The 24,319-nt window shown below is 42.4% G+C and overlaps 1 protein-coding gene across 4 annotated transcripts; it reads left to right on the top strand.

Moving 5' to 3' along the window:
• The first annotated feature begins 39 nt into the window (after positions 1-39).
• sh3glb2a (SH3-domain GRB2-like endophilin B2a) lies at positions 40-22,920 on the top strand. 4 transcript variants are annotated; one of them, XM_029677746.2, is made up of 13 exons: positions 40-201; positions 1,125-1,266; positions 1,475-1,486; positions 2,042-2,170; positions 11,502-11,635; positions 11,761-11,853; positions 14,970-15,032; positions 16,308-16,331; positions 20,247-20,336; positions 20,525-20,625; positions 20,784-20,798; positions 20,937-21,159; positions 21,336-22,920. In XM_029677746.2, the coding sequence occupies exons 1-13, from the start codon at positions 139-141 to the stop codon at positions 21,441-21,443; spliced, it is 1,197 nt and encodes a 398-aa protein (XP_029533606.2). In that variant the 5' UTR covers positions 40-138; the 3' UTR covers positions 21,444-22,920. The 4 variants fall into 4 exon arrangements, with proteins under 4 accessions (XP_029533606.2, XP_029533609.2, XP_064882632.1 ...); XM_029677749.2 differs by lacking the exon at positions 1,475-1,486; XM_065026560.1 differs by lacking the exon at positions 20,784-20,798.
• Positions 22,921-24,319: the final 1,399 nt, after the last annotated feature.

Genomic DNA, 24,319 nt, shown 5'->3' with positions numbered 1-24,319 from the left:
AAATGGGTAGACGATCACTGATAGAATAATGATTCCAGGATGATGTGTAGATACCAGAGACGGTGACAGATACCGCCGACTGAATATCGTCTCCCTGGACATAGCTAGATGTGTGTTTAGCCAGATACTTCCAACATAATGGATTTCAACGTGAAGAAATTAGCTTCGGATGCTGGAGTGTTTTTCACACGAGCTGTACAGGTAGGGTAATTTATGTCGTGTCTCCTATAAATTGATTACGTTAAATGCTAGCTAGCTAATGTTCGCGAAATAGCTAGTAACGTCTGGCTTAAATAAAAACGGGCATCATTGCCAAATCCTTTAGTTTACGTTACTGATATAATACCCTCTATATCCTACACAAAACATTGGTTCAGCTGACGTTATCCTCCCTTCATAGTAGCCATCGTACGGCACTGCTAGCTTTTTTTCCTGGCTTGTAACAGATATATTGAAGGAAGGTTTCTATGCCGTCTGTGATAGCCACTGCTAGCTTGATGCTATAGCTGACGTTCGCTAGTTGTGTTTTCGTAGAGGTCTTTCTTTGCTTTTCAGGTACGGTGTAGCTGTGGGGTCAGAGGTGACCTTTCGTGCCCCCTTTGCCCAACCCCCAAACATTACAAAGCCAGATACATTTTTCATTATTGTGACAGTGTAACAGGTCATGATGAAAATGACAGTGGGACTGATTTCCCAATGTCTGCAGTAACGTTGCAAGGAAGCAATGGATGTCTGTTCAGCCCATAGAAGTTCCATTCGGTTTTATTTCTCAGACTTTGTATCTAAACCCCTTGGCAGAGGATACTGGCAATGGGAAAAGACTGGTGAAACATTAATTAGACAGGGACTGGAAGACCAGCAGGTGTAGTGTTTCATGGTGTATGAGGGTGTGGTATTTAATTAATGGTTTCCAGTAGCCTATGAGGAGTCGCATGGTGTGAAGAGCATCCCTACACCAGTGATAATGTTGAAGATGCAAGTGACATGTCATAGGGCAGCTCCACGGACACTATAGAAAAGTTCCATGATACACAGAAACAGTGGAAATGCACGATTGATGTTGAGTCACTGCAATAGGCCTTGTTCACAGAGAAGTGATTATTTCATTGTGTATTTTGCCAAAGTTCACAGGGGAAAAATTCGGACAGGTAGAGAAGACTGAGCTGGATGCCCATTTTGAGAATCTGCTCAGCCGTGCCGATTCCACTAAAAACTGGACAGAGAGAATCTTCAGGCAGACAGAGGTTCTGCTGCAGCCCAACCCAAGTAAGGCCCGGCATACACACTGAACTGATCAGGACAGAGGCCTCCACAACTCCCAACCCTACTTATAATGCAGACACACACACAGGATAGAAGGACCAGAAACACATTAAATGAAAACCAATGAGTTTATTTTATGTGAAACATGGCGGTAGCATGGTGATAGAGCATTGTGCTCTAACCTGTGACTCTCTGATTCTCCATGCTACAGTTGACCACACTGGTGAGTATCCCTCCCTCCCATAGTGCCCTGTTGTGGAATATTTTCATCCTACTGGTCTGTAGTGCAGCAGACAAATGCTCTATGCAGTATTGGCTGTTTTCAAGCACCAGTCTGTTCTAGCGCTTGTTCTGTGGTTATGAAAACCTGTTGATTATCCTCTATTGCAAGCGGTAGCCTACTTATCAGTGAGCAGCTCAACAGCTCTGTGTGTTAAGCACACCAGACACTGACTCAGGCTTGTGGGTAACATGCAGCAATTCATTCCTCAGAAACTTGCATTTACCGTGTGTGAGATAAATATGTTAGTCTCTCTACAAAACCATTATCTGAGCGAAATAACATTTATCTCCACGACATCTTCATTCTACACCACATTCCCACCATGTTGAATTACAATACTCTACATTGTCATTTGGGCATTTTCTTACTTTTCTTTGGCATTCTTCTCTCCCATGAATTTCCATTCTCAGACTAGGTTTCATAGTGTCCATCTGTGACAACTATTTTTTTCAAGTCCTCTCTTGAAGCAGGACATCCCCCTCTTTGTATTGGCAGGTGCCAGGATTGAGGAGTTCCTGTATGAGAAGCTTGACAGAACGGTTCCATCCAGACCAAATAATGGAGAACTACTGGGTCATTACATGCAGGATGCGGCTAAAGATTTTGGACCTGGAACTCCATATGGTGTGTACTCAGGCGTCGTGTATACTTATTCTTCCCAGGTGGTCTAAATCTGGTTTGTTTTGAGAGGATTGGCCAGTGATCATTTCATTTTTGAGAGAGGAAACCGAGACCGTGCCTTGAGCCCCAGTCAAATCCATGAGTGACATTTTCTGGAAAATGCATTTTCTCACTTACCCAATACATCTTCACCCTGTGCCCTCACCCTTGTGCTATAAGAAATTATCTCCATAGTTGATACAGGATATTGATTTTAAATGACATTAGATGTTTAATGTACAGGGTTGCAGGTGTAATTACAGGGTACAGTGAACATCATGATCATTTTCCAGTAGTTTATAGTGTAGAACTCTTCCCAAAGCCTTTTGTTTCTACTGATGATTTCACCCTAAGGTGAGTGAGCAGTGAGATTGGTGACGATAGCTGTTGTTAGTGAATTGGTCTCCTCCTGCCCCTGCCCTCCAGGCTGTCTCATGTCTGTCAGGCCAATAAATAGGCCTCTCTCCTTCACTGGCAGTCCTGAGGATCAATAGTTTGCGCTCGCTCGCTCTCTCCCTCCTATGTGAATGTTGTTGAGTGCTTCAGGCTTGGCTCATATACGCAGAATGTTCATGCAGAAATTAGTTTATTAGGCTTGCCTGTCTGGTGCTTTTCTCCTTCAGTTGAAATGGAGCTCAGTAACAGAGATCTGAGTGCTGGGCCATGTACAGCTTAATGAACAGCTCTGCAGTACTCCTGCTTAGCAATGACTTGTTTTATACATTAAGCTGATGCCAATAAGTTCCTTTTTTTTTCTTTTTTTCCCAAGAATAAAAATGTACACATACAGTAACCTATACTAAGCAAGAACAGGCATATTTTAGTGATTTAAATACTTTGATTTCTAATGAATTAATTTGTACACCATGTCACAAAGCAGACAGCTGTGTGGAGCAGTGGAAAACCCTTATTGGCATACAGATCGATCAGTCATCAATCCCATTATTTCCTCTCCTGCAATAGTAACTAGATGGACACTCAGCTGCTCTAATCAGGTCATTAGTGGTCTGTTTCTCAGTTGTAGGTTTTAGTGATGCAACTTTCTGTGTGTGGGTGTAGAAACTCTGTTTTAGTAGTGTCTCCTCACAGCAATGACATGTCGAAAAACATTTCTTCAGTATACCAATGCGGTCTGTCCATGCCTTCCAACAAGTAACCCACACAGATATGCATACTTCAAATTCCGCAAGTTGTAGGCCTGTTTGATGGTATAATCCTTGCTGTGTGGTGTTATCCATCAGGTATTCCTGTACTCCTTTTGTCTGTTTTACATCTGGAGAAACCCCTACATTCAAAGGGGAAATTTGAGTTTCTGCCATGTCAAGAATGTTGCAACTCTAGAGGTTCCCCTCTCCGTTCCTCTTTCTACGCGGGTATAAAGTAGTTGGGCACTTAAAAAAAGATGCAAAAATGAAACTTAAGAACGGAAAGCATAGAAATATTGCACATAGACAGATCTACTGCTTCTTAGACTTGCTTTCAATGAGAGTGACAGACTAATAACTCACATGTCTATGTGAATTTGGTTGGGTCACCCAAAAAGTTACATACTGCAGCTTTAATGTTTGAGATCCTAAACCGGTTGTGTTGCACTACCAAGTCCTATTGGTCTCGACTTTTGTCTGTCTGTGTTCTTATGATAAGCATTAAGTCATTCCTAAGTAATAAGTTAGACTCTTATACCTACAATGGGTTCCAAAATTACTGTCACTCCTGACTGGCAATGCACAAACAATACTTAAACTTAAACAATATCATTATAGAGAGCAACTCAAAATACCAACATGTGAGAAATACTGTACTTTATTCATGTTTCAATGGAACCCAACAAAACCATTTATTGATTTCATTAAAAATCAATGTCCCTAAAAATCAAGGTTTCACAATTAATGGCACCTTTAAAGATTATTGAAAATAACAACAACCCAAATTAAACCAGGAATTAAATTCCACTTAATTATGTTTATCGATGTCTTAAGGAACTATATATTGAGCCATTGCATCACTTCCTGTTTCACTAGGGTATAGAAATGAGGTAACACACGTGCAATATCCCATTGTCATCCAACACCATGAAGAAAATAAAATAACTGGCAGTTCAAAAGAGACAGATGGTCGTAGACCTTCATAAATCTGGTAATGAGTTCAAGAAGATCCACAAACTATTGAATATACCACTGAGCACTGTCAGGGCTAATGTTAAAACATTCAAAAGATATGGAACAGTTGAAAACCTCACGGGTAGAGGACGCATTTGCATTTTCTCTCAGAATGGTGAGAGAAGCATCAAAATCCCTAAGAATCACTGTGAAAACTGCAGGCCTTGGTGGTGTCTTGGGGTCACCAGGTTTCAAAAAGCACCATCAGACGCCACAACCACAGGCTCTTTGAAAGGGTTGCCAGAATAAAGCCCTTTCTGACCCCAAGACACGCAAGCGCTTGGAGTTTGCCAAACGTCATTTACATTATGACTGGGTGAAGGTGTTCTGGTCAGATGAGAGCAAAATTAAACGTTTTGGTCAGATACAGCATCTGCACATTTGGTGTCGAAACAGAGATGCATACAAGGAGAGGCACCTCATACCCACAGTGAAATATGGTGACGTTTTGGGGCTGTTTTAATTCCAGAGGTCCAGGGGCACTGGTTAAGATTGATGGCATAATGAATTCTACCAAGTATCAGGCAATTTTGGCTGACAATCTGGTTGCCTCTGCTAGAGGGCTGGGACTTGGCCGTTGGTGGACTTTCCAACAAGACAATGACCAAAACATACTTGAAGATCCACACATAAATGGTTCTGTGACTAAATCAATTTTCTGCCGTGGCCATCTGTCGCCAGACCTCAATCCAATCAAAAACCTGTGGGCTGAGTGGAAGAGGGCAGTTGATAAGCGCAAACCCAAGAATGTGAATGCTCTAGAAAGGATTTTTAGATTAACTAACTTCAAATTAATGACTCTACGTCGGATTTGATACGAAAGCTTCTTTTAGTAAGAATACTTGTTTACGTTACATTTAACAACAATTGTTTTGGTACAGAGCAATGCAGGTAAGATGCTGTCGGAAAGTCCGCTACAATCACTAGCACCTGCACATAATTGGCACGTTATCACTCATTCCTCTCGCAAGGCATTCTGGGACTTGCAGTCAAAAAGCATAATTCAACACAACCCAATACAATTACATATGCAATTAAATCTAAATAAATATCTTTACAGATACAGCTCAAAGAATAAACTTAAACATTAACTCTAACACATTAAAGTTACAACATCCCCCCCCCCCCGATGAACAATTGTGTTCATCTAGATCTCTAGGCAGTATATCAACTGAATAGGTCTCCTCAACAAAGTCCCTGAAGCAGTACGAACTGAACATGATCTAACTAAGCCATCTCGGCCTGGAAACAATTCCTCAATCTTTCCTAGTTTCCAGGTTTGTCTGGGTGTGTTATCTTCTCCAATGAGTACAACGTCACCCGCCTTCAGTGGGGTGGGCTGTGGTGTGTCACAGCGGTGTGCTGACTTTAGATCCAGCAAGTAGTCTCTTCACCAACTGGTCACAAGTCTCTGCCTGTACTTCCATCTGCGTGTCATTTCCCCCTTGTTTAACATTGGGTGCTGAGTGTCAGCTGGAAATGGCTTTGGAGGCAAAGAGGTTAGTCTTTTACCCACCAGGAAGTGTGCTGGGGTCAGGGGTTGTGGTTCATCCACCTCATTGTGCACAAAGGTCAGAGGCCTAGAATTTAGGATAGCTTCAACCTCTGTCAGGACTGTGCACATCTCTTCAAAATTAAGTGAAGCTCTCCCAAGAACCTTTCGCAGGCATGTTTTTACTGACCTGACGAGTTTCCCAGAATCCGCCCCACCAGGCTGCTCGCTCTGCGATGAACCTCCAAGTGATGCCCCTTTCTGAGAAGAACGCCAAGAGTTGGGGCTCTTCGATTGCTTTCCACAGCTCTTTCAAGTCCTGATCAGCTCTCTTGAACGTTTTTGCATTGTCTGAGTAGATTACCTTGCATAATCCTCTCCTTGAGATGAATCTTTTTAGAGCTAACAGGAATGTCTCTGTTGACTGATCTGAGACCAGTTCCAAATGCACTGCTCTGGTTACAGCACAAGTGAACAGTGCAATGTATGACTTCTTCACAGAACCATTTTCTTTCACATAGAGCGGTCCTGCAAAATCCACACCTGTGACTTCGAATGGTGGGGATTCAGTTATTCTGTCTTTTGGTAAAGGCGCAGTGACCTGCTGTCCGGCCCTTGCCTTGAATCTCTTGCACACTATACATCTTGCCACTGTGCTCTTGACTAGCTGCCTAGCATTCAAGATCCAGTATCACTCTCTGATTTGAACTAGTGTGTCTTGCTCCAGAATGCATCACCTTCTCATGGTGGTACTGTATCAGCATTTCTGAGTATCTGGACTTATTGGGCAGAACCCATGGGTGCTGCTCTCTGAATGTGAAGTTGAACTGTTGCAGTCTTCCTCCTACACTGAGTAGTTCGTGTTCGTCCGGGAAAGGTTTCAGTTCTCTGATTTTACAGTCATTGTTTAGGCTTTTTCCTGCCTTCAGTAGTTTGATCTCCTGTCCGAAACTCTGTTGTTGTGTTACCTTAATCCAGTACCTTTCTGCATCGTCAGCAGTCAGTTCACCTTGCATATTTATGGTTGTACGAGCATTGGCAATGAATCTCTTTATCCAGGCGGTGACTCTGAACACTCTTTTCAGTTTGCTGTACCTTTCAAGCTCCAACACAGGTTCAGTGCTGTCTGTGCTGTTTGATGCGAGTTGTACAGTAACCTGGAAACTGGACTTGAGTTCTATATTCACCTCATCAAGAACATTATCAGTCTCTTCGGACTGATTGGGTGATGTCAGAATTCTGGGTCCATTCCACCATAGCTCGCTCTGTGTCAAGTTTCGAATAGTTTGTCCTCTGGTAGGGAGGTCAGCTGGATTAGTTTTCCCTTCAATATGTGAACATGACTCTGGATTGGTCAAGGACTGGATCTCCGTCACTCTGTTCGCAACAAACTGTTTCCATTTCTGAGCTGAGCTGCAAATCCAATGCAGCACGATCATCGAGTCTGTCCACATTTTGATCTGGTTTTCTTCCATTTTCAGTGTGGTCATCAAGTTGTTTGCTAGTCTCGCTCCAATCAAAAGCTCCCATGAGCTCCAGGCGTGGCAGCGTCATTTTCTTAAGTGGGGCTACCCTGGACTTGGATGCGACTAGACTTGTTGTTTCCCGGTCTTGACTCACCTTGCAAGTAAGCTACTGCACTGTAAGCCCTTTCACTTGCATCACAGAACATGTGTAGTTTCAGGGTGTGTTTCAGGGTGTGGTTATTCTGTGGCTGCTTGTCTGTTCTGTACCACCTTGGTATGGTGAGCTGGTGTAACTGGGGTAGTTCTGAACACCACTGTTGCCATTCTCGTGTCAGATCAGGTGGTAATTCTTCGTCCCAGCTGAGTCCCCTCTCCCACATTTCCTGGAACATGCACTTGATCCTGATGGTGAAGGGAGTTAAGAAACCAAGAGGGTCGAAGATACGTGCAGATGACTGCAGAACACTTCTCTTTGTGTTTTCCTTTTGCCTTAGAATGCTCAGTAACGGCCTGAGGTCAAACACAAAGTAATCCGTTTCCAGCCTCCATACTAAACCTAAAACCTTCAGCACTAATCCTTGTGTTGGTAACGTCAACGGGTGGTCAGTTGTCGTACTCTCCTCCCATTTTGTTTTCAATTCAGGAGAATTGGTCATCCATTTGCAGAGGTCCATGCCTGCAATCGACAGCATACGCTTTGCAGTTGTTGTCACAAGGTAAGCCTCTTCAACATTGCGTGAACTTGCAATGAAGTCATCTACGTAGAGTGACTCTCTCAGTATCTCTACAACTTCTGGTTGTTCTGTTTCATATTGTTTCAGGTGCTTCCTGATTGTAGCTGCCAGCAAAAATGGACTTGGGGAAGCTCCAAATACCACTCTTTTCATCCTCAGCACACGCAGCTCCTCTTCATTTTCTCCCCTTGGTGGGCCAGTGAGCCATAGAAATCTCACGGCGTCTCTGTCTCTCTCTGCTAGGGATATCTGCAGGAAAGCTTTCTTGATGTCTGCCATGAATGCGATCTCATGTAGTCTGAACTTTATCAGAACGCTGAGCAGATCCGGATTCAGGTTCGGTCCTGTGAGTAGACAGTCATTGAGAGATGGACAGCCATCTTCATGGGACGAGGCATCAAACACCACTCTGTTTTGTTGTCACCTTATCTTCTCGGAGTACTGCATGGTGAGGTAAGTAGTATTTTACGTTGTCTGCACTTGATGCGTTGTCCTTGGGCACGTCCTCTGCCATATCTTGTAAGTAGTCTTCTACTACTTCATTGTATCTGCTGTACAACGTCACATCCTTCTTCAGTCTTTTCTTCAAACCGTTTCTTGGTCGATTCTATAGTTGTCTTGGAGTTCTGGCATTTCTCGTTTCCATGGCAACTCCACATCTTTGAAGGTGGTTGTTTCCTCAAACCTTTGTAGAGCCTCGTTTTCCTCTGAGTTCTGTGTTTTCTCGCTTAGAATACCCAGAGACTCAAGCTCCCAGAATGCATGCAGTTGCTTGGAGACTAGTGTGTCTTCATCAAGTGGGATGAACATGCAGGTTGCCTCGGCGACACTTGACATGGACACGGGTCCCTGCACCGACCATCCAAAGGTGCTCTCTAAAGCAACTAGCGTCTCCGTCAGTCGCTCCACTCTGCCTGATACTATCTGCCAGTAGTAGTCTGCTCCTATCAGGACAGAGTTCAGGATCATTGTCATCTCCTGGAAAGTCTGCGAGCTGCAGTCCCCTTTTACTGAGCTCATGCTGAATCCGTTCACCAGGAACCTTCATCACAGCTGTGCAAACTTGTAGGGTTTCAATTGCCTCTATCTCTATTCTCTGCTGTTTGTCCCAGACATTCTCCAAGATGACTTTCACTGTGTTGCGTTGGGATGTTGCTGGGGCAGAGGAGCCAAACGTGTGAAGAGTGAGTGCCTCTTGTCTGATTACTGGTAGCTTCAAGCCCTTCACAAGGTTTTCATGTATGAAGCTTCTCTGACTGCCTCCATCTAGTAAGCAACGAGCTATCTTCCTGCCCGATGGGCCTTCTACCCATGCCTTTGCCGTTTGTAGCAACACAGTGTTCTGTCCATCTGGTTTCATCTTCACTGAATGGGGAATAACTGAGGAAACAACAGCATCTACAGAAACAGTAGGGGGTTGCACCTCACTCCTCTTACTGGTACACACCGCAATGTGATGTCTGCTTCCACATGTTGCACATGACACATCTTTGACTTTACAGAATTTTGCTATGTGTCTCTGTCCTAAACATACAAAGCATCTTCCCATGTTCTTTAGTTTCTCTTTGCGTGTAGCAATATTGTAGTCAGGGCAGTTTTCTGATTTGTGGTCTGCACTGTCACAAAATAGACACGTTTGCTGTTCCTTCTGGCTGGCTGTATGCAGTGCTGCAGCAGAGGGCATGTTGGGTCTTTTTGGTTTCATTTCATTGGAGAAGCATGACTTGTTCCATGGTTTGCTCTCTTTCTGTTGGTTGTATGATCTTGTCATTTGTAGCGCTCTCTCCCTGCTCTGAACCTCTTTCTGTAGGAAACTGATAATCTTAGACACTTTCCATTCATCATCTACTCCCCTCTGACGACTATAGTCAAGAGCTATGTCCTCTGGAATCATCTGCAGTAAGATTGGGAATAGTAGGCTTCCATAGGATTCTGACACTACACCCAGTGATTCCAAGCTCCTAATCTGAATTTCACATTCATCATATAGCTGCCTCAATGCATTTAGATCAGAGGATTTCTTCACAGGTGTGAGATTCAGCAGCTTTGACATATGAGCACTAATCACAAGATCTTTCCTTCCAAATCTGCTCTTGAGTAGAGTGATTGCATTATCATAGTTACTGTCTGTTCACATCAGTCCTGCTACTGCCTTTGCAGCTGGTCCAGTGAGATATGTTTTCAGATAGATAAACTTCTCTTTTTTACACAGTGAATCATTGTTGTGAATAGCAGTCTCATATTGGCTCAAACTCCTGCCACATACTGACATCTCCATAGAATTTCTCAATTATCAACCGGTAGCCTTACTGAGTTAGCGTCACTCACTCGGGCTGGTAGTGGATTGACGTCCTGTTTCTTCGTTATCACTCTTTGTGCACGGCTCTTCAGCATGATAATGCGTTCTTTATAATCCTCCGTGCATGCAATCTCTGCCTCCAATCCGTCCAATGGCGTTAACTGTGATCAAGTTCAAACAAACTGTCCTCCTTAGCTGATAACAATTCCAACAATGTACTCAAATGATCGGTATCTGGATTTGACTTGGATATTTCCACGTCAATCTGATTCAAAATCCGCGTTGTTGCGCCTCGAATGGTACCCCGCTTTCGTCTCATTCTTTCTGCTTCATGCCGACGTTCCTTCTCAGCCATTTCAGCCACTTCTTCCTCGCAGCTCATATCCCGGGTTTCGGTACCAAATTTTAGATTAACTAACTTCAAATTAATGACTCGGGACGTCGGGTTTGATACGAAAGCTTCTTTTAGTAAGAATACTTGTTTACGTTACATTTAACAACAATTGTTTTGGTACAAAGCAATGCAGGTAAGATGCTGTCGGAAAGTCAGCTACAATCACTAGCACCTGCACATAATTGGCGCGTTATCACTCATTCCTCTCGCAAGGCATTCTGGGACTTGCAGTCAAAAAGCGTAATTCAACACAACCCAATACAATTACATATGCAAATAAATCTAAAGAAATATCTTTACAGATACAGCTCAAAGAATAAACTTAAACATTAACTCTAACACATTAAAGTTACAACAAGGATCTGCATAGAGGAATGGTCCAAAATCCCTCCAAATGTGTTCCTTGTCAAACATTACAGGAAAAGACTCCATGCTGTTATCCTTGCCAGAGGTGGTTGTACTAAATGAGGAGTGCCAATAATTATGAAACCTTGATTTTGGGGAAATGTATTTTGTTTTAAATAATTGCATCATTTTGGTTGGTTGATTTGAAACGTGAGAAATACTGTACTTTATTCATATGTTGTTATTTTGAGTTTATCTCTATAATTATATTGTTTATTTTTTAAAGTAGTGTTTGTGCATTGCCAGTCAGGGGTGCCAGTAATTTTGGAGCCCACTGTATATTTCACATATTGTGTGTGGGTTCATTATATTCTCGTGTGTGTGTGTATGTGTGTGTGTTCTGTAGGTAGCACCCTGATCAAGGTAGGTGACTGTGAGAGGAGACTAGGCGGTGCACAGAGAGAGTTCCTACAGACCTCCGCTATCAGCTTCCTTGCCCCACTCAGGAACTTTCTGGAAGGAGACTGGAGGACCATCTCAGTGAGTCTGGCTTTCTGGCCTCAGAGGGACATCATGAGATTGCATGCAGACCCGTGTATAGACCAGGATTTATGTGTGGGGTCATGCCGTACAGAGAGGTGCTGATCTTCTCCTCTCTGCCTCAGAAAGAGAGGCGTCTCCTGGAGAACCGCAGACTGGACCTGGACTCCAGTAAAGCACGACTGAAGAAAGCCAAACTAGCCGAGTCCAAGGCCGCGGTGAGTCTACCACCACCTCTCCCTGTGCACCTTCAGCTGCATCATGTAACCAGGCTCCAGTTCAGAGCGAACTGCTACTGCTAACTAACATCTGTCTCTGTTCTAATTATGTTCACAGTGTGAGGGAGAAGTGAGTATTAGTGTAAAATATTGTCCACTTTTAGTTATTTTATTTTCCCTTTTTCTTTCTGACATGCTCATTGCCACCATGAAATCCAGTTAAGTGCATGTTTGTCTTCAGAGAGAGAGAGAGAGAGAGAGAGAGAGAGAGAGAGAGAGAGAGAGAGAGAGAGAGAGAGAGAGAGAGAGAGAGAGAGAGAGAGAGAGAGAGAGAGAGAGAGAGAGAGAGAGAGAGAGAGAGACCTCTTGAAAGTGAGTGAAATGAACTTGTGGCATGGTAAGGCCTTGTAAGAATTTTAAGCTTGTAAGTAAGCATTTAACGGTAAGGTCTACACCTGTTGTATTCGGCACATGTGACAAACTTTGATTTGATTTGCACTGGAGCAAACCCGTATATGACCCTAGAGTCAACAAAACTGAGTAGTACACAAGTATTTGGAAAATGGTGAAACAAAAGTGTATTTCAAATTAGACTAATTTGAGTCCGTGACAAACTGCATCCAATTACCAAATGTATCCCCTCATAAAATCACAAAGGCCTATTTGATAGCAGTAGTGAGAGGAGAGGCCGTGTCCCATGTGAGTGCAGATGACTGGAGTTGAGAGTCCTGATTGCTAACCTGCTTGCCCTATTATACCATGACCAAGGTCTAGCTTCACTTCATATTCCCTGCTCCCATTCTGTCAGAGCATTTCAAATGTTTAGATTTTTGGCTGAGTTTTTCCTTCAGGGCAAAGATCTGATTTGATAAGCCATTGTATTAGCCATTTGATTAGATTTTTTTCTGTAATAACATGAGTAAATAAACAGATGTACGGAGAACATATGTTCTTTCAGTTGTAGACTAATATCAAATCAGATATTTGAAACCTGTATGCATGGTGATTGCCACATGAAGGCATGCTAATTTTGAAATGTATGTATTAGTTTAGCCAACCTACACTATATATATATATATATATATATATATATATACAAAAGTATGTGGACACGCCTTCAAATTAGTAGATTTGGCTAGATCAGCTACACCCGTTGCCTACACGTGTATAAAATCGAGCACAAGCCATGCCATCTCCATAGAACATTGGCAGTAGAATGGCCTTACTGAAGAGCTCAGTGACATATAACATGACACCATTATAGGATGCCACCTTAACAAGTCAGTTCTTCAAATTTCTGCCCTGCTAGAGCTGCCCCGGTCAACTATAAGTCCTGTTATTGTGAAGTGAAAATGTCTAGGAGCATCAACGGCTGAGCCGCAAAGTGGTCGGCCACACAAGCTCACAGAATGGGACCACTGAGTGCCGAAGCGCATAGCATGTAAAAATCGCCTCTCCTTAGTTGCAACAATCACTACCAAGTTCCAAACTACCTCTGGAGCAACATCGGCACAATAACTGTTCGTTGGGAGCTTCATGAAATGGGTTTCCATGGCCGAGCAGCTGCACACAAGCCTAAGATCACCATGCACACAAGCCTAAGATCACCATGCACACAAGCCTAAGATCACCATGCACAATGCCAAGTGTCGGCTGGAGTGGTGTAAAGCTCACTGCCATTGGACTTTGGAGCAGTGGAAACCACGCTTCACCATCTGGCAGCCCGATGGCCAAATCTGTGTTTGGCGGATGTCAGGAGAACGCTACCTGCCCAAATGCTAGTGCCAACTGTAAAGTTTGGTGGAGGGGGAATAATGGTCTGGGGCTGATTTTCATTGTTCGGGCCCCTTAGTTCCAGGGAAGGGAAATCTTAACGCTGCAGCATACAATGACATTCTAGATGATTCTGTGCTTCCAACTTTGTGGCAACAGTTTGGTTAAGGCCCTTTCTTGTTTCAGCATAACACTGCCTCTGTGCACAAAGCAAGGTCCCTACAGAAATGGTTTGTCGATCAGTGTGGAAAAACTTGACTGGCCTGCACAGAGTCCTGACCTCAAGCCCATCAAATACCTTTGGGATGAATTAGGACGCCGACTGCGAGCTAGGCCTAATCGCCCAACCTCACTAATGCTCTTGTGCTGCGGGGACTTGCTTCCTTTCAGCCAATGTTCCAACATCTAGTGGAAAGCCTTCTCAGAAGAGTGGAGGCTGTTATGGCAGCAAAGGGGGGACCAACTCCATATTAATGCCCATGATTTTGGAATGAGATGTTCGACTACCAGGTGTCCACATACTTTGGTCATGTAGTGTATTTCCTAAAGTACAGCACTTTAATTACTTTGGGATTTGGCCAGTCCAATGTAATGATTTAAGAACTCATTTGAGAGTAATTTTATTATATTAGATCAGTGTGTCCCAAACTCAGTCCTGGGGACCCCAAGTGGTGCAAGTTGAGTTTTTTTCCCCTAGCACTGCGCAACGGTTTCCCATAATCAATTCATCTTTGATTATTAGAATTAGCTGAATTAGCTAAACGAGTTCGGGAAACACTTTATTCGATATATTGTCTTCAGAATAATAAATGATTTTCCACGTGCTCATACATTTACATAAAATATACATTAAAGATCAAACCAACAACTCATCACCCAGTATATAACATTCCAGTTATTCCATTATATTATAGCTTAGCTTCTGACCGGAAGACAGGAACTATTGTCTAAGTATACTTTGCAGGATACACATAGTATGAGCTAGAATGGCGTAATGGTTGAAGGTCTGCTTCCTTTTTATGGGCTATGACACATGACAGGCTGTGTACACAGAATGATCTCACATCCTGCTGTGTTTATATACACATGCTGTATAGTCATTAACCTTCTAATCTAACGCGGCTTGGGAATCACCAGGAGATATGCAGGTGTAGAAAGATATTTGGACCCGTCTCAGAATTGTCTCTGTATATCAGTAAATAAAGAACAAAAGGGTTTCGTTTTTGATGTGTGTGCTTTCCTGTCACATGACTTTATTATACTTTTTTAGTTTTGTTTGATTTAGTTTCTTTGGTTTGGTGCACACCATACTGTACGTGTAAACTGCTCTGCCATGTCTGTAGGCTGTGCCTGATTTTCAGGAGACCAGACCCAGGAATTATGTCCTCTCTGCCAGTGCATCTGCGGTAAGTAGCTTAAACAGCCAGTCCACGCTACACTAACACTACATGTAGCCTACTCTCGCTGACATCAGTGTGCTCATAACCTCGAGCAGCCTCTCCATACACAGTGTCCACATGCGTCATGTTGCAGGCAGGTAGAGACTACAGCCAAGTGTTGAGTGCCCCGCTCCACCTAGAGGTCCTAGAGCAGTGTTTCCCAATCCTGGTCCTGCGGTTGCCTCGCGAGCCACCCTGATCTCACGAGCCATTCATGTAAGCTTGTGAGATATTGTCTACACAGATGTAGATATTTGTGTAGCGAACCATTTATGTAAGCTGACTGAGATCAGGGTGGCTGGCGAGGCTAGTCCTGGGGGGTCCAAAGGGGTGCACACTTTTGCCCTAACACACTTGATTCAGCTGATCAACTCATCGTCAAGATGGATTATTTGAGTCCAGTGTGTTAGTGCTAGGGCAAAGAACAATATACACTGTCCCAGAGAGACTATTAAGAATTAACTTCATAGCCATTGAATATTGCTGTGCATTATAGGGAAATAATGCCTGCTCTAGAATGTTCTTCCAGCCAATCAGAATTGAGTATTCAACAATTCCATGGTATAATCCCAGTTAAATAAATAAAACGTTGTGGTCCCACCAACAACACAAATGGACTATACAGCTACAACATGACGTGAATATCGACTTGGAGTATAAGACACTATAATGTTAATCATGTCTCTTTGTGTTGTCACCCATGACAACCAGGGTTGTATACAAGACACACTGAGACATTTTTTTTTATTCTAGACAATTATGTGCTTCGACATCTGTAACAACAGTTTATTTATTTAACTAGACAAGTCAGTTAAGAACAAATTCTTATTTACAATGATGGCCTATCGGGGAACAGTGGGTAAACTGCCTTATTCAGGGGCAGAACGACAGATTTTTTACCTTGACAGGGTTTCGATCCAGCAACCTTTCGGTTACTGGCCCAACGCTCTAACCACTTTATCACCAGATTGCTTTCGGCATAAAGTCCATTATCTATGTGACACTTTTCGGACACACCCACAAAAGTAGTGTAAAGATCTTCACAGATCCAGATCAAATTTACTCTGAGCACAGTACCAGAATCTGGCAAATCTGCTGTCTTGAATGCACCCCTGGGTTGAAAACGTATGTTTCGTAACTGTCATGTCATCAGTCTCAATCTAAGAATGTGTGTGTCTCCCCTGTGATGTCATCAGAATGTGTGTCTCTCTCCCCCTCTCTTGTTGTCCTGCGGCTTTTCAGCTCTGGAGTGAGGAAGTGGACAAAGTGAGTACGACATGTTTGGATACCGTCCTCACATACTGTCTAAGTAAATTATATCTTTACTCTTTATCTTTTGTTTCTAGATTGTCTCTTTCCGCACACACTGGTGGACACAAACAAAACAGCTGATAAAGGACATGTAGCTATTACCGCCACACCAGCGTTCACGATTCATGAATGCAGTCAAATTTTATGTGACTGTTTTAGTCATGGTAACTAGGCTTCTCCAAGCTCTGCTGCTACTGGTCATTAGTAGCCTACCAACCTTCTAACTGCCTGGTACTCCACACTCTATTGTCCCTCTAATCACTCTGACATCAATGCAAATGTAATCGAAAATCTAATCAAATACTTCATGAGAGCTCGTGTTGCACAACATTTCTATAGGCTATGCAAGTACGTGAGAACAGAGTGATGGCCTCTATTAAAAAGAGGAGGCTTTCTATAGGCTAGGCCTACTATATTTATTTCTCAACTTTCCTAATATTAAGCACATGACTTATCTTTACAAAAGGAATATAGCCTACCTGGGTTGCATGAACATAAACCTTAGGAAAAGTAACCTCCAATCGCTATTTAAATGCATAGATGACATGTATTTTTTCTCGCTGCCCCTTTTTCGGGACAGGTGCATGATAATGGTCCATTCTAATTCAAAGCAAATTTCACACACACAATATTTAATATATAGTACCAGTCAAAGGTTTGGACACACCTACTCTATCTATTAGTTAAGGGTTTTTCTTTATTTTTTAATTATTGTAATATAATAATATAATATATTGTAATAAATAAAAAATAATATTTGTGAAGACATCAAAACAATGAAATAACACAGATGGAATCATGTAGTAACCAGAAAAGGTTTAAACAAATCAAAATATATTTGATCTATTCTTCAAAGTAGCCACCATTTGCCTTGATGACCGCTTTGCACACACTTGGCATTCTCTCAACCAGCTTCATGATGTAGTCACCTGGAATGCATTTAAATTAATTTGTGTGCCTTGTTAAAAGTTAATTTGTAGAATTTCTTTCATTAATGCATCAGTTGTGTTGTGACAAGGTAGGGGTGGTATACAGAAATGGACCTATTTGGTAAAAGACCAAGTCCATATTATGGCAAGAACAGCTCAAATAAGCAGAGAGAAATGACAGTCCATCATTACTTTAAGACATGAAGGTAAGTCCATACAGAAAATGTCAAGAACTTTGAACGTTTCTTCAAGTGCAGTCGCAAAAACCACCAAGCGCTATGATGAAACTGACTCTCATGAGGACCGCCACAGGAAACGAAGACCCAGAGTTACCTCTGCTGCAGAGGATAAGTTCATTAGAGTTAACTGCACCTCAGATTGCAGCCCAATTAAATACTTCACACAGTTCAAGTAACAAACACATATCAACTGTTCAGAGGAGACTCTGTTAATCAGGCCTTCATGGTCGAATTGCTGCAAAGAAACCACGGCTAAAGGACACTAATAAGAAGAAGACACTTGCTTGGGCCAAAAAACACAAGCAATGGACATTAGACCGGTGGAAATCGGTCCTTTGGTCTGATGAGTCCAAATTTGAGATTTTTGGTTCCAACCGCCGTGTCTTTGTGAGACGCAGAGTAGGTGAACAGATGATCTACGCATGTGTGGTTCCCACCGTGAAGCATGGAGGACGAGGTGTGATTGTGCTTGGCTGGTGACACTGTCGGTTATTTTTTTCGAATTCAAGGCACTTAACCAGCATGGCTACCATAGCATTCTGCAGCGATACACCAACCCATTATGTTTGCGCTTAGTGGGACTATCATTTGTTTTTCAACAGGACAATGACCCAACACACCTCCAGACTGTGTAAGGGCTATTTGACCAAGAAGGAGAGTGACGGAGTGCTGCATCAGATGACCTGGCCTCCACAATCCCCCAACCTCAACCCAATTGAGATGGTTTGGAAAAAGTTGGACCGCCGAGTGAAGGAAAAGCAGCCAACAAGCGCTCAGCAGATTGAGAGAATGTCAAGAGAGTGCAAATCTGTCATCAAGGCAAAGGGTGGCTATTTGAAGATTCTAAAATATACTTTTTTGGTTACTACATGATTCCATGTGTGTTATTTCATAGTTTTGATGTCTTCTGTTATTCTACAATGTAGAAAATAGTAAAAATAAAGGAAAACCCTTGAATGAGTAGGTGTGTCCAAACTTTTGACAGTACTGTATGTAAAGACGATATTAATTCAATAATAGTCTAATATTGTCACCCATCAGACTATCACTTATAAATTCTAGATAATCACTTGTGAATGATGCCCAGCATAAGGCAAGAAATAATAAAACATTTTGGCAATGTTTTCTAATCAGTCACACACCTCATGTAGCCTGGCCTATATGTTTTGATAAGATTTGTATCACAACTAAAGTGGCCGAATTACTTCTTAAAGTTAAGCACATTAATCCACTTTACAAGGGGTGTAGAGCCTAACTGGCCTACATAATCAGCGTGTGAGTTTCAGGTTTGGGGAAGATAATTTTCACAATAAAAATGCACCTTTTATAGAAGCATTACATGCATAATCACATTTGCGGTCACTTTTGACAATGGTATTTTCCCGCTCATGGAACATTTGTGCTTCAAGCCTACTGCCGTGTGCGCATTGCTGCACTTATAATGTGAAGCCTAATAGTTCATCAACATTTCAAGCTAAACGTTCTGATCTGTTACGTCAGCCACATTGCGTAAAAATGTTTATTTGATGCTAGTGGTTGTATTAATTTGGGATATATCACATCCCACAACTGTCCCAGACTATGTTTGGAATATTTATTTCTCGCACAGATAAGAATAGGTCAACTTTTGTACTATGGGGGTAGTAAATTGACGTAGGCTAGTCCTTTTGCTGTTCGTTAGACCTACTCATCTTGTTGGCTGACAAAGTACATGTGAACAGTTCTTCCAGTATCTTCAATATGAACCTTGGAATTGGATAAGGACGCGCGAGTTGCGTCCCCGATGTGTCTGTCTTCACTTGTAGCCTGTGAGAAAGACCCGATCAAGTGATGGAGAGCCATGTGAGTGAGAGGTTCATCGGCGCGCTCAGCACTCGGGGAGAAGGGCACAACGTCCGCTGGCCACAAAAGGCCTGGATTTTTATTTTAGGGTGCGTAACGGCCACACACAGGGGACGCCACCATGAAATTTGAGTGCTGTCAAATTATGAATGAGAGACTGAGCGTGTGTACAGCCTGTCCAAAAAAAACTAAGCAGAGCTCAGGCTCTTCAAGCTAATTCTTTTCAAATCATCATTAGTCTCATCATGCAGCCTTACAATGCATTCAAAATCAAAACGTATAGCCCAACGTTTGTAGAACAACTACATTTACATTAACTCTAAGCATATAGGTGTACCTATTTCTTTGTTAACCACTCAACACAGAATACCAGCACTCCCTCAAATCATTTGGAGAAAATATCCTTTCTATTTGATTCAACTTTGTTCAATTGTATTCTTCAAACTATAAACTAATGCCACGGAATACTAAGCAAATCTTGTCTGCTAAATTGGTGTAGCTCACAGCCATATGACAGTCAGATCAGAACTTAACAAGGACAATGCATAGTATGCTATTTTGATCTTTTGAAATAGACTACATTTTCTTCATATCTTGCTTCTTTAGACCTTTCTTTAATAAATTGTGAAGGTGTAGGCTATATTACATGGATTTATTAGACTTTAAAATGTAGATGTTCCAAAAGTCCTGCATCTGTGGCTTGTCGGTGATGTGTGGAAACCAGGAGATGCTAAATGTTTGTTAATTAACGTCAATTACCATGAGACCAACAGTTATTTGCTTGACAGTCACCGGCTGACCTAATTTCGTGACCGCCACAGCCCTAGTGACATGTTATCTCATTCTGTGTTGTTCTGTAGGCAGCGCATGAACTTCGAGTGGCCCAGACAGAGTTTGACAGACAGGCAGAGGTCACACGACTCCTACTGGAGGGCATCAGCAGTACACACGTGAGTGATGAGGTCACACATATATAGAGAGGACAAACATGACCACTACACATAACTGTTCTCTTTAGCATATGTACTGTTTACTGTGTATTGTGCTGTTTTAACATGGTGGTAACAGGGTATTTTGAGGAGGAACAAGTATTTCTAACGGGGTTGTCTTGTCTGTGTTTTGGATATGTTGTCTGTAGGTGAACCACCTGCGCTGCCTGCATGAGTTTGTGGAGGCACAGACAGCCTACTACAAGCAGTGTTACCTGCACATGCAAGACCTGCAGAAAGAGCTGGGCAGGTGAGGACTGGCTCTGGGTAGATGCACACATGTATATTGGGCATACTTAGCTGGGGTGTCTATGCCTGGCTTTCATTTGCTGCAATGATTTGCTCTATTCAAATGGGTGTATGCTGTTTATCAATGACCATCTCCACTGTCATCTCTTATGCTCTCAGTTCCAATGGAGATGTGTAAGTAACATTTGATGACGATTACAGTAACATATTTATGTTAACCGCTTTTCTAAATCAAACATGGTGAAGTCTTATTATTCCTTAGGGAATGTGCTGTGTACCTTATGGCTGTCTTCTCTCCCTAAACCTCTGCAGGTTTCCCAACACGTTTGCTGGTAACCCGGGTCTCTCCATGGCCTCCAGTGGCTCCTCTCCCCAGGGGAATGCCACCCTACCCCAGGATGCTGCCAGCGCTGTGGAGACAGACACACTGAAAATCGAAGAGGTACAGGCCCCCGCCACGGGCACACGCAAGGCCAAGGTCCTGTACGACTATGACGCTGCCGACACCAGTGAGCTCTCCCTACTGGCTGACGAGGTGAGCACACTCGCACATATTCCTTTCTTTGTGCACGCCAGTGGTTAGTTTAGTCAGGTGTGTCCGTGCAAGGCTAGAATATGTGGACTGATTGCTGGCTCATGTACAGTTTAATTGTATTAACACTGCTGAATAACTATTAATACACTACTGTATGTTGTCTTGTCTTTTCCCAGCTAATCACAGTTTACACAGTGCCAGGCATGGACTCTGACTGGCTCGTTGGCGAGAGAGGGAACCAGAAAGGGAGAGTGCCTGTCACATACCTGGAGCTGCTCAGCTAAAGAAACTACACTCAGAGAAATACATGGACACACACAAACACACACACACACACAATTGCACTCACATGCCTTCAAACATGCAGACGTTGACTAATTCAAACAAGCAAACACACCCACTGTACATTCTGTACGCACCAGGACTGCATGAAATCATTGGTAATTATGAAGGCAAACGCGCTACATTGAATATGGAGGAATGGTTACCATGACAACTTGGCTGAAAATTCTGAATTGTGAGATGTTTATAGATTTTAATTTCACCCTGCTTCTCACAGCAGGACAATAATCCTGCAGCTACAAGACATGTAAATGGTTATGTGGATTATAATTAAGGGACATGTTTGTAGGGGCTGATACATTTTTTCAATAGGGCAAATCAAGTCTGACGTTTTTTAAGTGGAAATTACAAACTTTAGAAGCCTTTTTAAACCTTGAATACACTACAATTTGCATTTCCTGCTGCGCTGGAAAATTCTCTGCGACAACGGAGTGGCCAAATTTCAGATCGCAGATCTGTACATACTGAAATCCCCTGTATTATTCAGGCTTTTTGGTTTTATTTTAGGTGACCTTTCACAGCAGGTGTGAAGCTTCATACAGCCTGCCCACTCACTGTCACCTGTTTAAACTATATGCACCAATGCACCAATCTTTTCCATTCCATACACCCTGTGCACCTATGGTTAGTCCACATTCCTATAATGTAATTTTCCTCTACCACTACCAGGAACTGAAACATTTCATGGCCGTATGCCCTGCTTAACATACTGGGAATGTAATCACTCTTACAGCAAATATTTGAAGCACTCCTAGTCGTTTACTAGCTGCCTTACAATGATGCCAGAGAGCTGTTTCCATCTGCTATAGCTAATAGAATGTATTGTACACACCACAATGTCCACACACTCCTGTTTGCTTGGAAGACAGGCCAGATCTAACACAGAACATACATTTTGGCATGCGAGACCATAACTTATCATTTAAGTATCTGTGATTAGCTATACTCCCATTTGTCCCTTTTTTTAGTTTGCTCTTCTGTTTCTTAAACATGTTACTGTTCCTTCAGTTGTCTTTTGTTTCTTTTTAGTAAAACGTTTGTTTGATCTGATGTCTTTTCTGTGATCAAGTCTTAAGTGTTTTCAGACAGGACCTAGGCTGCTGCATGTGCTACTGGCAGGAGTTGGACAGACTATTCTGTCCACTGAAAAGCCTCTTTAAAAAAACAATTGTAATCCAAAGTTTTAATGGCTGTATGTATGTATATTTATTTATTTATTTTAGTACCAAAGGAAACAAGTATATGCATGCAATTCTGAATTGAGCCCAACCCTGGTTTGTACCATTGCTGCTGTGGCATGTCTTGTTTTCACCCTTTTCTGCCTTTACTGTCAATGTATTTATTGCCTGTTTACAAGTCATGCTGAATGAATGAAAATATGTAGGATGTAATAAAAAGTATGCTTTATTTGGACAACAATCCGGTCATGTGGTTGTCAGCTCAAGTTGTTCTTAGGCTAATATTCTAGTGTAGCAGTCAGTCAGATGGAAAGTAATCATTCTCTTATAAATACATTTCATTTTGAATTCAAACTTAATGTCCAACATCCTGTAACACATCACATCAACGTTTATTGGTCAATTTGCAGGTGTCCCTGCAGGTGCAGTGAAATGCATATTTTTCTAGCTCCTACAGTGCAGCAGAATGTCTAGCAAATACACAAATAAGAAGATCTAAACAAATCAAATGTCAGAATGTGTCCAATTAACAATCGAATGTAGATTATATTAGTGAGCAGTGTCAGAATCCAGAATATAAATACGTGGTGTGTCTAGACTGTATAATTTGGAATGGTATGTACAGTAGTAGGTATATTAGGATGAGCTATGTTGAGAATACAGTACACATACACAGTAAGTAAACAATATAATATATGCCACGCAGTCATGGGTGTATAGTTAGTACAGGAGGGGGCTGAACACACACCCCTGGAGGTTCCCCGTGTTGAGGATCAGTGTGGCAGAGGTGTTCTTGCCTACCCTCATCACCGAGGGTCAGCCCATCAGGAAGTCTAGTACCCAGTTGCAGAGGGAGGAGTTCAGACCCTTAGCTTAGTGCCCTCCTAGCTCATCACTATGGTGTTGAAATCTGAGCTGTCGTCAATGAACAGCATTCTCACATAGGTATTCCTCTTGTCCATGTGGGATAGGGCAGTGTGCAGTGTGACGGCGATTGTGTCGTCTGGATCTGTGGGGGCGGTATGCAAATTGTAGTGGGTCTCAGGAGTCCGGTAAATTGGAGGTGATATGATCCTTAACTAGTCTCTCAAAGCACTTAATGGTGACAGATGTGAGTGCTATGGGGTGATAGTCATTTGATTCATTTAGCTTTCTTGGGTACAGGAACAATGCTGGACATCTTGAAGCAAGTGGGGAAAACAGACTGGGATAGTGACGAGGTTGAATTGGTCTTTAAACACTGCTCTGAGGATGCTGCTTGGGACGCCGTCTAGGCCGGCATACTTGTAATTCACTGTTTGACACAACATACTCTCCTTCTAATCGTTTCATGAGTACTGAATCAACATGTTCATGTATATAAGTATTGCAAAATAATTGTAATGCTTGGCATTAAAATTATGATTTAATTTCAAATAAACAAAGAAAAATAGACTCAATCCACATTTCAAATAAATGCTGTAGGTAATTTCTGGGAATATACAGTATGTGCATGTTTATATTTTAAATGTCATTATAGTTATGTGTATCTATAGTCCCTGTACATTCTAGAGGGTCCACCATGTACTCTCCCTACTGGGCTCGGTTCTAGGTTCTCTCCTCTCTATACAACAAGTCACTTGGCTCCGTCATATCCTTAC

This window comes from Oncorhynchus nerka, linkage group LG13 (assembly GCF_034236695.1).
Source record: "Oncorhynchus nerka isolate Pitt River linkage group LG13, Oner_Uvic_2.0, whole genome shotgun sequence".
In the NCBI taxonomy this organism is placed as follows: domain Eukaryota; kingdom Metazoa; phylum Chordata; class Actinopteri; order Salmoniformes; family Salmonidae; genus Oncorhynchus; species Oncorhynchus nerka.
This window is presented reverse-complemented; position numbering and strand designations above follow the sequence as displayed.